Source organism: Triturus cristatus, chromosome 4_1 (assembly GCF_964204655.1).
Source record: "Triturus cristatus chromosome 4_1, aTriCri1.1, whole genome shotgun sequence".
In the NCBI taxonomy this organism is placed as follows: Eukaryota; Metazoa; Chordata; class Amphibia; order Caudata; family Salamandridae; genus Triturus; species Triturus cristatus.
The window spans coordinates 1,342,235,077-1,342,249,187 of NC_140585.1; the positions used below are offsets into that span (position 1 = coordinate 1,342,235,077).

Consider the following 14,111-nt stretch of genomic DNA (forward strand, 5'->3'; position numbering starts at 1 on the left):
GTGCCCCGTTCCCCTGCTCTGCCCAGGTCCTTGCTCTCTGCTCTCTCTTCTCCCTTCCCCCCCCCCCGTTTCCGGCTTTCCCATATCGGACGGTGTGTCCAAAAATATTAATTTTTCCAAACTTATCGCTGCCTCCAAACCACTCTTGCCAGGGGCTGTGTTTTTTTGTCTTTTCTAACTTTTGTGGGGTTAGCGGAGGCGTGTCATTACTTAATGGTGTCTGCTGAGTTATAACTGCTCTCAATTGTGGAAAAGTGCTGCTGTATGTGTGAGAACATGGGCTTATTTGCTGTATGTAATACTGTCGGGATGCTCTGCTTGCTCTTGGTAATGTGAGAGGGATTTGCCTGTGTCTATCAAAGAAGGTGGTTCATATGTATGTGAGGGACATCCTGCTTGCTCCTTGATCTTGGGTGTCTGTGTGTTTTTCTTCTTCTTATCTGAGGGAGGCTGTAATATCAGATCATGTTTCAGCAGCGCTGCTTCCCCCATCAGTGTCCAGCTGCCCCTCTGGAGGCTTGCCTCTCACAGTTCAAGGACCCCCACACCCAACAACAGTAATACATGAGTATTTTGCACTCTGTGCATGTTTTACTTAAAGCTTTTCAACTTCTAAAAAAGGTCATTTAGCCCAATAGACTCGGTGCCAGTGCTCCATAAAAACCTCTGTAGGCAGCTGCCTCAGGGTACCACCTCAAAGGGCAAATGCAGAGCGCCAGACTGCAATGAAGAATTTTAAAAATTGCCCTACGTCTTTGGAAGAGTGAGCGCCCAAGTGGCAAACTAAACATTTTGCCGGTAGTTCTGGAAATACTTGCGGCAAGCGGACCAGATTGCACGTACCAGGGCCCATTTTACCCAGGCCAAAGTTAAATGAAGTTAAGCAGCTGAGAGGGAGAGAAGGAGGCGCCCTGTCCAGTGATACCTAGCTTTGTGGTATATTGCATCTGAGTTTGATATGTATTCAGTGTTCTGTCTAATGTGTTCTGTTGGTGGCAGGCGCGCAACACCCATTGGGCTTACCGGGCTTCAGCACCCCACCCCCCCCCTGTCATGTGTGTCAGCCCAGCTGAGACAGCCTCGCGGGCTGGCGCCCGTCTAATTGCAGCCGGATCCGAGTACTTCACAGGTCTTTAAAAGACCATTTACTCGTTAATGAGGCTTTTGTGTTTTCACCCCTTCTTACAGCCACTCTGCCTATGGCTGGAAGACTTAGCCCCCCCCCCCCCCGAAATCTTGTCCAGCCCCCCCCCCCCCGAAATGTGGCTCTAGTTGCCCGCATGGTTGGTGGTGTTTGCTGCCTAAAAGAACAGTTGTGCCAGCCTCAACTTAAAAGTAATAGTATCAACCCTAACACCTTCATGACTTGTACACACAAGTGCAGGTGCTGTATTTGTGCAGTTGTGTACCATTTATGCCACTGTTTCCCAAACTGTGAGTCGCGGCCCACTGGTGGGTTGCAAGCTGGTTTTTGTTGGTTAACAAAAGTCCAGCAAAAAATAAAGATGTATTAACATTTGGTGCCCCACCACCCCAAAATTTGTGTCTATTTGCGCCTCTGACTCCGAGTGTCCCACAAAAGGGTGTAAAGTGAACGGGAATTATCCAATGCAAATAAGAGCCACTAATTATTTGGGAGACTCGGCAGGAACTGGTCTTTGGAAGAAGGGTCAGCGTTTAAGTTAGTATTTCACTATGCTGGATATTTATTGCCATCACATGAGCAAAGTAAAAAAAAAGCATTTGCAATGCAATAGGTCTCACATTGACACAAGTTTCAGCTATTGCTATTATAAATGACTGCGTTTTATTTATGTATTTTTATTAAAAACAAAAAAAAGGCATTGTCATTTACAATGCGAGAGTTTAAGCTATTGGCATTGTAAATGACAATGCCGTTTATTTATCTGTTTTCAAAACCAACACATAGATAAAAGTTTTGTCATTTACAATGCCAATAACTCAAACTTTTGCAAATGCGAGACCTATTGCATTGCAAATGCTTGTTAATCCAGGGGGGAAACTAGTACGTGCCCTAGAGCAGCAGCCCTTGGTCCAAACCTTCCCCTAAATATTACAACTGACGAGGTAGTTACTGCCATCCAAAACAGCAAGGGAGGAAAGGCCCCAGGGCCTGATGGGGTGCCGATAGACCTTTACAAAGCTAACACTCTTTTGTGGGGCCCCCTTCTGACCAAAGTCTTCAACGCGGCAGTTATGGTAAGCACCCCTCTTACATGGGGTGAATCAATTATTATACCAATCTACAAGAAGGGCGATAGGAGCGAGGCAAAGAACTACCGCCCTATCTCCCTTCTGGACTCCTCCCTAAAAATTATGAGTAGGGTGCTCCTACAGCGTCTGGAGGAATGGGCAGAGGTCAATGGTATCTTGGCTGACTCCCAATTTGGGTTCCGTAGGGGCCTTGGTACCGTTGAGCAGTGTGTTAATTTAGATCTTATCATAGGTAAATACACCCGAGCCAACCAGGGCTCCTTATTCCTCTGCTTTGCTGATTTGTCCAGCGCTTTCGATTTGGTGAACCATGCCCTTCTGTGGACCACGTTATTAAATATGGGCGCCCCACCCGCAATTATTTATTTTCTGGCCAGACTATACAGTAAACTATCGGCCAGGATTCGTTATGGCCAAGCGGGTGAATGCACTGATGATATTGAGGTCAAATCAGGTATCAGACAAGGCTGCGTCCTTGCCCCACTGCTCTTCTCTCTTTTTATTAATGACATGGACTCTGAATTGAGATTGGTCTCCGCTGATGCACCACAAGCCGAGGGCCAAGCCATTCCTGTACTGCTCTACGCAGACGATACTGTTTTATTGTCTAGAACTCCAGTGGGTCTGCAGAGATTAATGGATAGTTTTTTTAGTTTTATCCAGGGGAGGAAATTAAAAATTAATAACTCCAAGACATTTATTATGGCTTGTGGCAAGAAAATAAAAAACCTGAGATCTTTCCAGTTTGTGGACCAAAAGATACAAGTGGTGGATACATTTTGCTATTTAGGCATCACTCTCAGTAGTAATGGCAAGTGGGCACAGGAGATTTGTAACGTTAAGGCCAAGATGGGCAAAGCCATTTCTGGTGTTTTTAAATTCGCCTCAAAATTAGGAAGCCGGCGTCTTTGTGATATGTTGCACATTTACCGCCTTAGATGTGCTTCTGCGGCCCTCTATGGATCAGGGGTTTGGGGTCATTGTCGCCATGGAGACCTCCAGGTGGAGGAAAATAGCTTTTTAAAGAGGCTTCTTTGCCTTCCAACTTCAGCCTCCACTGGACTGTCCCACCTTAAGGTTGGGCTGGAATACCTGACTGACCTTACGGGGCTAGGCCCACTAATGACCTGGAGATCGATTTGGGCAAAGGAGGAAACTGGCTTCACTAGGAAAATTATCCAAGACTGCCTCCGTTTGGATAAACATAACCAGATCCCATGGCTTAATTACGTGATCTTATCCTATAGAGAGATATTCGATATGAATGTTTTGGTGGACCCTGCCAGGGCTGTAGATTCCTCAGAAAAGGAGCTACAACTTATTTACTTGGGGATTAAATCCAAAGTGCGTAGAGACATAACCCGCCCGATGGCTACTCACCAATTTCACTACTCCCTTAACCAGGCAAGTTTAGGTTTCGCCAAGTACCTAAAAGTGGTCACCAAACAATCTCATCAGTTTGTCCTCACCAGACTACGTCTAGGTATTGCCCACATTTTAGTGGCCTTTCCGTTGATTAATAATTACACGGCAATGCCCTGTCCCTGTGATGGGACTTCGAAGCAGAGTACCGAGCACTTTTTGCTTCTTTGCCCTCTGTATTTATATCTCCGAATTGCCTACCTCAAACCACTTTTTAAAAAATATTCAGCGTCTAATGTCGGATCTGCGATGAGCCTTCTTTTTGCACTTGATGAACCGGATGTATGCTTTTTTACAGCGACCTTTATTTTGCAATCTGTGTCCGTCATGAAAAGTATGATTTACTGAAATTACATGTGAAATGATACTCGTAGATGTTGTCCATCTGGCTCACCCCCCCTTCCTGCTCCATTTTTCTTATCGTTAACCGAATGTATTGTTATTTTATCATTTTATGTATTGTATTGTATTACTGATGCCATGTGCTTTTATGACTGTTTTTAAACAATCGAATAAAGTTTTGAAATGGAATGGACAATATTTACCTATAACCTGCATGGGTTCTCTGTGGTTCACAATTTTGAACAGTGTGGTCTCAGAGGGTTTTTATGATCTCTTCAAGGTCCCCCATCCGCAATGGAGAAAATGTGAGACAAAAGAGGCCCTTCAAATGCCAGCACAAGTTGCAGCCATAAAATGTACTGCTCATTTCAAAGGAAATTAATTTTTGACACTTGGCAATCGTTATGCCAATGAAGTTGTGTGTTACTGTGCACTGAATGTGTGTACTTTCAATGGCGAATATAAAAATGAGGAAAAAACTTAAACCAATTTCAACCTTTGGATGACAATTGCTGATACATTGGAAGAAGTGAAGAGGTACAAAAGGAAGTTACTGAGAAGGAACAAGAAAGTTAGATAAAAGCAGGTTGTGTGAAATGAGATGATGAAATTTGGGTTTCAGGAGGTGGGAGGCTAGTATTGCCTAATACTTTTTTGCCCCTACAAAAGGTTATTTCCATGAACCAATGCAGGTAGGGAGAGATGCGATGGTGAGATTGTTAAACAGACCTGGTTCAATCCGAGGTTGTGAGCGATGGCTGAGGCACTGTGTTATCGATGCGTGATTTGTCAGCAAATGAATATGGGAAAGCAAACTGCTATTACCTTGATTCACATAGGGCGATCTGGTAGTCCTTTCAACAGAATGTGAGTGGACTTTGTTGAGATGCCAGTATGCATTTGGCTGTGGTACATTTTAGTGGTGGAATACACCTTTTCATGTTGGGTGGAAGCCTATCCAAATAGGGGAAATTATAGCATTACAGTAGCCAAGCTGTTATTGAGAGAGCTCATTCCAAGATTCGGATTTCCATCCTCTTTGGAGTCAGACCAAGGAACTCATTTTAATAATGAGGTCCTAACAATGGTATGTGCTGCGTTGCAGATGGAGCAGAGAACAGGTTAGCAGATTGACATAAACGCACCTATGGCTACCCTCAAACACACCCACTGGCCAGACAGGCATAGAAGGAGGCATGACACAGCACGACAAGAACTAACTAGTTGCCTTACACCCGACATACAAAGTACCATAGGTACTGATGCAAAGAAAATATAACATTACAAGGAGAGCTGAACAAGCAAGAAAACAGAGAAGATTAATAAAAATACAAAAAGTATCACTCATCCTCCCCCATTTTTATGTTAAGATGTAAAACATTATTTGCAAAAAGAAACAAGTAATAAGTGTAGACACAGAAAACTGTACCACATACAGGAATACCTGATTAGATGAATAAAAATCTGTGCCGAGAAAATGGGACAACAGCCCATTAAGACACCCCACATGTGAGGGTAAAAAACATGGAGAAATGGGATTGAAACCCATAAATTCCTCCCTCGTGTAAAGGTTAGTGACGTGAACCATGTAAATGGGACTGACACCCATTGACCCAACCCTCATATGAGGATCAAAACTAGCAAAAATGGGACTGGAACCCATAAAGACACACCCTGTGTAAGGATTGTAATGTACAACTAGTACGTGTAAAAGGGAGTAACACCCATAACCTACCCCTGACATAAGGGTGAGAAGCTAATGTAAATGGCACTATGACCCATAAAGAGATACCCAGTGTAACGTTTAACAACGTAAACCCTTGTAAATGGGAAAAAACACCCATTTAGAAAAATGTACTGTGTGAAAATGGGGCTAGTACCCATTCCTGTCCCTCATGTAAGGGAGAGTAAATTGTAATGTAAAAACAGGCAAAATGAACCATAGAGTCATTCCCTGATGAAAAGGTGTGTACCCAACGACCAAAAATGTAAGATAATGTGCAATCAAATCCCACCGAAAAATACAATGCAGGATATGTGGACAAATCTGGTGCTATGTATCCCAATATTAGATATGTAAAACATTTGCCAAAGCAGAAAAAGAGAAAAACAGAGTATTGCACGTTAAACAGAGAATGTCACTAAACACAAAAACCATTAGTGCCAAATGTCACAACCATAAGAGATATGATGTGACCTGTATAGTTCCTGCCAAAATTCAAGATGTAGATGGAATGCCCAAACAATATGTAAATTCCTACAAACTGGTATTATGTTCTGTAGACTGAAACAAAGAAATATGTCGAGCAGCAACTGCATCATCCCAAATGTCGACAGACAAGAACACCTGCGAGTGTATACTCACACAAATCAGATGGAAAGGTTGTACAATGGTAAAGCTGGACTCATAATAGAGACACTTAAAGCGCTACAGTACTACCATGCTGTCAACAATGTGTTGAAGAAGTAACAGCTGCAGGTAATGGGGTTGCCGGCATGCTGTTACCATAACGAAGTTCACCCGAGGAGATCCATTTCGGTGCACACTGAAGGAGTAGAAAATTCTCTCAAAGTAAAAACGCTGTGTAGCCATTCCTGAGGAAGATGAGACTCTGCTCATATTGTAGTTAATACACTGCAATCCAAGATGGCGGCAAGTACATGATGCTAAGCCGAATGGCTCTTGGCACCTCTGTGCTGCAATGCGTCCCAGAGCAGCAAAGGCTGAACACAGACCATGACGTCACAGAAGATCCCTCTGCGACACTGCCCGACTCCATAAACAAGGTAAGGAGCACGAGCTCCGTTCACAATTTGAACCGCAGAGTAATAGTTTAACTGGCTTAACTGCAGGCAAGTAATTGTGGTTGGTAAAAAAAATATTAGGGAACTCACCACAGTGTCCGTCATCTACTTACGGCCCCATCCAGGTGCCAGTACAGACACTGCATAGCAAAACGTAAATATTGAGCAAGTTCCAGTGATCGTAATGCACACAATGTAGACAGCATAATAAATAGCCATGACTTCCTTGCTTGCCAGACAAAAAGTCAGTCACTACTTTTCCTTCGGTGACAGACTACATTTAAGACAGTACGTTGGCAACATTTTGAGCAAGTTCCCTTCTTGTGAAAACGCGTAGACATCTGAACATCTTGTAAAATGCCTCACTCGTGAAACTTCTTTATTTTTTAATTTTATCATTCTCAGGTGGAGACAAAAACTGTGAAAGAGAATGTTCTTTAGCTCAGATGGGTTGAAGTACTTGAGCTCACACAAGTTGACACAGTCTCAAGGCTCAGTGACTTCCAAAAGCACCAAAACATCACCTCAATGTGTCAATCACGCAGAAATTGTCCTTTGCACCATGTTAGGCCCTATGACAGGTCAAATTGCATCTTGTTAAGCCAAATAGCTTTGAATTACCATTGTAGTAAGCGTACACCAGATTGGTGTAGCTTTCCTTGATGACCAAACGTCCAAATAATGTTCATAAGCACAGCACGCCTAGGCTGGGGCTGTCCGATGGAAGGACAATGGGGGGGCTACAAGGCGTGATGCTCCAGTTTGTCTTATTTCTTCTGGATACTTCTTATCTGTGAACTTTGGGCTATCTGTCTTGTCTTCTGTGAACCACTTCCTCCTGGAAATGTACATTCTTTTTTCTGCAACTGTCGTTTCTGTAGGTTCCTTCAGCTTTAAGACTTCTTTGCCATGTCATCTTTATCTTCATTAAGACCAGTTGTAAAGCATGAGTCTTTATCCAACTCGTTGGCAAAAATATGTAGTAATAAAGTCCAGCAAGCGAGATATAGTTTCAGTAGATTTATTAAGTTCAGTTACAGGTTGATGAGTTCTTGTGAAGCAGCCCACCTGGAGCAGCCTGCCTGCTGCTCAGCCCATGTTCCAACTGTCACACTTCACCTCACAGGCACCCAAACATTCCATTCCACATCATCTCACCACACCACGCAGCACACAGCACATTCACACTGGGCTGAGCAGGTAGGGATGGCACACGCCACGCATACTTGCATTCACACTCGAGCATAGGTGTATTCGCCGACGCTGACCTTCAGGGACCATTTTCATTGGGGGAACACGACTGGTAGGTGTAGCAGTGTGCGACCAATCTGGTTTAACTTTATATTCAGGCTCCCTTGAGCCGGTGGAGTCGACGGACTCATGGTTACGCACCTGCGCGCTACGAGAGGTACTAGACCTGATAACGATTTTAGCAGCTTACACAGCAACCCCACACATTTTCCTACTCCCTGCTGACGAGAGGCAACTACCTCGAAACACGTGTCCAGGGATGGCATACGCCACGCATACTTGCATTCACACTCGAGTATAGGTGTATTCGCCGACGCTGACCTTCAGGGACCATTTTCATTTGGGGAACACGACTGGTAGGTGTAGCAGTGTGCGACCAATCTGGTTTAACAGGTAGGGAGATAATGACAAGAAACGAACCTGAACAAGATACTACACAGTTGTGGAGTGGATTCCTGTGTGGCCATTCTGGTTGCACTGAAATGATGTGTTAACTGGTAATAGTATCGCCCTTTGCCTCTCTTGCTACCAAAAGACTGTTGCTGTGGGAGCAACGGAAGGTTTGGGCCCAAGCTCTCGCAGCAGCAACTTTGAGAAACCCATGAGCGAACAGCGTTTCATTTGAAAAGTAAAGGATTCGAAAAAGAGAATAAAGGCAAGAGTTAATTGGAATATAGGTAGGACGACATCGGAGTAAATTAAAAAGTGGATGTGTGAAAATTCGAAGAGAGATAGGACATTAGCAGCAGTAATCATGTTCCGCAGTGGTGAATAAAGAGAATTGGTCGATTGTTGTAATGTTCTATTTGAGATTTTTCTGTTTTTTTGACAAGTTAATATAGGGAAAGCTGCAATTTGTGAGTTTTCAGCCTTTTCGTAATGCAAAGCAAGTCGTTGGTGCATATGTTGTTTTTTGGTAATGAGTTCCACAGTTCCAACTTTTGGTAAAATACATTGAAATTCCTTGGATTTCATTAGCGCCGTGAACCCCTTTTGCAAGTTCACACACTCAACAAAAACCCTGTAGCATAACTGGCCTTTTTAAAGTACGTTTTCTGTGCTCTAATTCCACACCTATTACTGTGTATTTAAATTTCTAACTGACACTTCTGTCATGTAGCTGTTTTATTTTATCAAATGCAGGTGCCCTTTCACTGGCCTTGTAAAATATATTTTAAGTGAAATACAATGTGTGTTAATGTACAGAATCGCATAAACCAGATTTAAATTGTGCTCTTTGTAAAATGCTGATGAAATGCACTTCGTTTCCTCCAGGCTACTTGACGGATAAGGACTTTCTGGAGTTCCTTCGCAGATGCAAAAGCGGCTTACGACAGAATGGAGTCATCATCCTCAAAGACAACGTGGCCCGGGATGGCTGCAGACTGGACCCCATAGACAACTGCCTGATTAGAGACATATTCATTCTCCGAAGCATCATATACAAGGCTGGCTTCACCATTCTCAGTGAACAGAAACAAGATGGCTTCCCTGAGACCCTTGTCCCTATCTGGATGATCGCCATGCAATAACAGACTGGGCACTTAATGCTTTATAAACCAAACAAATCTGAAAGAGATTACAGCGTATTAGGAGGTCTATCAAATAATCATCTTTACAATTTCTCCCCTGAAAGAAAAATGCATTTCATGTGTGTAAATAAGAATACAACAGGCTACACAATTCTGCTGAAGCTTTTTTTAATAGTTTGACATAGAATATACTAAACTTCAAGCAGCAGCAGAATGCTTTATAAAGAACCATAAAAACCAAGATGTGATTTGCAAATCTGACGTGGGCAGTATATTTTATTGTCGGTTTCACTTCTTGACATTATACAATTTTTGTAATTAGAGACATAGTAGGATAAAGTGATTTTCTAGAAGGGTAAATCGTCGATGGTACATACCGAAAGGGGCATTAGAAACCCTGGTCTCCAGGTCCCAAGAACAGCAACATAGCTAATAGGTCAGGTCAAATAGCTTTATTTCGATATAAATATCATAAGCTAATAGGCTGCAACCCTTCCCCTGTCTTGTGAATACAGAGCATAAGGAAGCTTTTTGAAATCAGAAGGTTGGCCCGTATCTCAAATGCTTGCTATTTTGGCCCTCCTTTGCATCTGCCCACCAACTAGTCTAATCTCCTTGAATGATGTGTAGTCCTCAATATAAAACGATGACATAAAATGATTTGGATATGTGCCTGGTTTCTACCCAGGATGACATCTGTTTGTGTTGGCTTTTGATAACCCAAATGACAAAAACAGCTTGCATACCAATTGGCTCAAGTTCAACATTCTAAAGTATGTCACCATAAAACTGTATTTAAATTTGATACGGACAGATACATCAGGGTTGACAATATTATATGGTAAAGTGCCATGAGGTTTTATACATTTCAATGCTGTTCAGAATTTACACGATTATAGATAAAATCAATACATGTGTCGTCAGAGGTGTTGTGCAAGTCTGCCATACTCAGGAGACAGAAGTGACAATAAAATAACATTTTTTTAATTGGGAAATGTGAGAAAGTGGATTATTGGAGGAAATGTGAGTCATCTCCAAGTAATAATGTTACAATTCTGCACGAGGTCTAGTTAGGTCTCAATAATTTAAACTTGAGCTCAACCCTTGGTAGTGGAAGAACACAGTTGGCAGGCTTAGCTTAGAAGAAATGTGTAAAGCATTTATCAGTGCCAAAACAGTTAAGTAGAAAACATTGCACCAGAAAAACTCACTCTAGTTTATAAAAGTGGAGTAACATTTAATGAACAAATAGATGCTAAACAAAAAAATCTGATATAGGGAACCAGAGATATAATTTTTAGAAGTCAAAATAGAGCCTAAAACCACAAACTGAAAAATGCAGCTAACTGGTTGCACTAGACTGGGTTTCAAGTCAAAAGTTAATGTTGACTGTGAGCTACTGCCCATCGGGTGCAGGGACCAGGATGTCCCAGTAGAAAGTTTACCTTCTGACTTTTCTGGAGGAAAGTCCTTGTCAACTGGTCATCGGGGTCCAACAGCAAGTTGGGGCTGAATGAGGGCTAAACAAGGGCAGACTAGTGAAGTGTGGGTCTTCAGTGTGAGCCTCTGCTCTGGTTGGAAACTAGGTGCAGTTGTCGCCAAAGGTGTGAAGCTCCTAGCGGGTGAAGCCCAGAATCTGTATCCAGAGAGTTCTAGTCAGCAGTCAGATGGTGCTCAACACTGACTGTAGTAAAATCCTTCTATGTTTGGACTTAGAACATTTTCTGCAATGTAAAATTCTTTCAGCAGGGGAAACCAAAGAGTGAAATCTGATTGGCTATTCCATGTCATTGGCTGCTGCTTCGTTTTTGGTCCCAGTCTCCACTGGTTCTCTGGAGGAAAAGTTCTGAAAAAGTTTTAAAGTGTCCAGTTTTGCAGGTGTTAGAGTCAGAGAAGAACACTGTAACACCAGCCAAGAGTCCAGGACCTTGTGAGCACCACTTGGAGTTAGTACATACTCTCCCAGAAGCCAACAGGTGCCAGGGCAAATCCAGTTAGAGCTAGTCAGCTGTGCTCTTGGAAAACATAGGCTTCCTGCAGCTTTTGTGGCCCAGAAGCTTAACAGGAGGTCAGCCAACTGACCCTTGGAGTCCACTTCTTTGTCCTGTGTGCACGTAGGAGCAAGACAAGCTCTTGGGGTCTCTCTCCACTGATTCAATAGAAGGCCCAGTTCGTCATCTGTCTTCCACAGGTCCAAACATGTTCTGCAGAAGGTTTCCAGTGGTGCTTCATTTCTGCCTGGCACTAGCTGGTGGGAAAGGGAAAATCCGTGACCAATAGGGAAAAAGGTCCCAGGTGTAACCCCGTCCATTTTGACATAATTTCCTAAGAATGTGACCCTAAACAGTACCACAGTCAACTATTCTGCCAAAGTCCAACCTGACAGAACCTTTCTTCCCCTGGGCACAGCTTTGGGAGGATCCCTGAGATTAATCTAGGAAAATAAGAAACTTCAGTTGTTGACTCGTTTGGAAACAGGTTTTCAACTCCACTTCGATTAGTGCCATCCTGACTACCTGGACTACAGAAGGGCCAGGTGTGAGTTACATCTGCCTGTGACCGGGGATGCACCTATGAACCTTGTGCAGTTGGTAGGCACATCCCCCAGGCCATCTCTTGTCGATATGAGGTTACATCTCCTCCCACCCAATTCCCTTTTTGTTTCCTTTCCTGGGTGCCATTCACACCTCCTAGCAGGGGGTCAGCAGGCTGTTCAGTGACAGTTGGGAATTAACTCAACTGACCACCTTCATCGAAGATAACTGCATCCTGGACCCCTCCCAATCCGGTTTCCGCAGCAACCATATCACCGAGACAGCCCTGCTCGCCGCCACCGACGACATCTGCATGCTGCTCGACCAGGGCCACACCGCAGCCCTCATCCTCCTGGACCTCTCCGCAGCCTTCAACACCGTCTCACACTGCACACTAACCACCAGGCTGCACAAAGCGGGAATTCAGGGGGGCGCACTCAACTGGATCCGATCCTTCCTCTCCGGCAGAACACAGAGGGTCCTGCTCTGCCCTTTCCTCTCCAAACCCACCGACATCATCTGCGGAGTTCCCCAAGGATCTTCTCTGAGCCTGACTCTATTCAACATCTACATGGCCCCCATCGCCGCCATCGTCAGGCAGCACGGGCTCAGCATCATATCCTACGCCAACGACACCCAGCTCATCCTCTCCCTCACCAAGAACCCGGAAGACACTAGACTCAGCTTCCAGGAAGGAATGAGAAACGTGGTCACCTGGATGAAGGACAGCTGCCTCAAACTCATCTCCGAAAAGACCGAGGTTCTCATCTTTGGACCCTGCGTGCAACTCCTGGTGGCTTCCCGCCCTCGGGGCCCCACCCACCCCGACAGACCACGCTCGGAACCTCGGCATAATCCTTGACTCCTCCCTCTCCATGAACCGCCAAATCAACGCTATCTACTCCGCCAGTTTCAACTGCCTCCGGATCCTACGAAAAACCTTCAAGTGGATCCCCCCAGACTGCAGAAGGACCGTCACCCACACACTCATCACCAGCAGGCTCGACTACGGCAACGCTCTCTACGCTAGAATCAAGAAATCCCTACTACGCAAGCTCCAAACCATCCAAAACGCGGCTGCCAGGCTCATCCTAGGTTTACCGCACCACGAACATATGACTCCGCACCTGCGAGAACTCCACTGGCTCCCCATCGATAAGAGGGTCACCTACAAACTACTCATACACACCTACAAATCCCTCAACAACATCGGACCACAATACCTGAACAACCAAATGAGTTTCCACGCACCCAAGAGGAACCTCCGCTCAGCTGACCTCGCCCTGGCAGAGGTCCCCCGCATCCACAGAAGCAGGGCTGGAGGGAGAGCTTTCTCATACACCGCAGCCACAGCATGGAACACTCTTCCAGTAGAACTGAGATGCTCTCCAACCCTGAACACCTTCAGACGGGCTCTCAAGCTCAGCTCTCTGACTGGAGCAGCCCCGCTTTTCCTCCCCAAGCGCCTTGAGACCCTCACGGGGGAGTAGCGCACTCTACCAACCCCTAATTAATTGATTGATTGACTCCAAAAAGGCTACTAGAGGTTTTAAACATAAAAATAATGACTGCCAGAAGTCATTATTTATGAAATGGTTAGACAAAATTCGACTTTAAAATTAAATTGGACTTTATTTACCTAGGAAAATAAGTGTTTGAAGTATTTTTCTAGCTAGTGCCAATCTGCAGTTAGTTCAATTAAGTGTAATAAAGTAACCCTTCAAATGGTGGTCAACTATGCACCCTGCCTTGGAGCTTGTAAGGCTACCTTTACAGGTGATTGACTACTATTTAAAAGGAAAGTTTAGGTCTGGTTCACTAGAGCCATTTAAATTAGATGATCTGGGTGCATGGGGTACCATCTAATAAGGGCTAATAGGTAAGTTAAATGTGTCAATCAGGTATCTTAACTAATTCAACAAGATTTTAGGGGTCAGAGCACATGCACTGGGGCCTGGTTAGCAGTGTTCCCTTGTCTAGAGTACAAAAC

General features: G+C 44.2%; 1 protein-coding gene across 1 annotated transcript in view; it reads left to right on the forward strand.

Moving 5' to 3' along the window:
• The window catches only part of NTMT2 (N-terminal Xaa-Pro-Lys N-methyltransferase 2), a 710,251-nt gene extending 700,408 nt beyond the window's left edge, over positions 1 to 9,843 (forward strand). Inside the window, exon 4 of the mRNA XM_085654828.1 lies at positions 9,331 to 9,843. Coding sequence (XP_085510954.1) covers positions 9,331 to 9,587 — 257 coding nt within the window. The 3' untranslated portion in view covers positions 9,588 to 9,843. The remainder of the gene's footprint in view (positions 1 to 9,330) is intronic.
• The last annotated feature ends 4,268 nt before the right edge of the window (positions 9,844 to 14,111 follow it).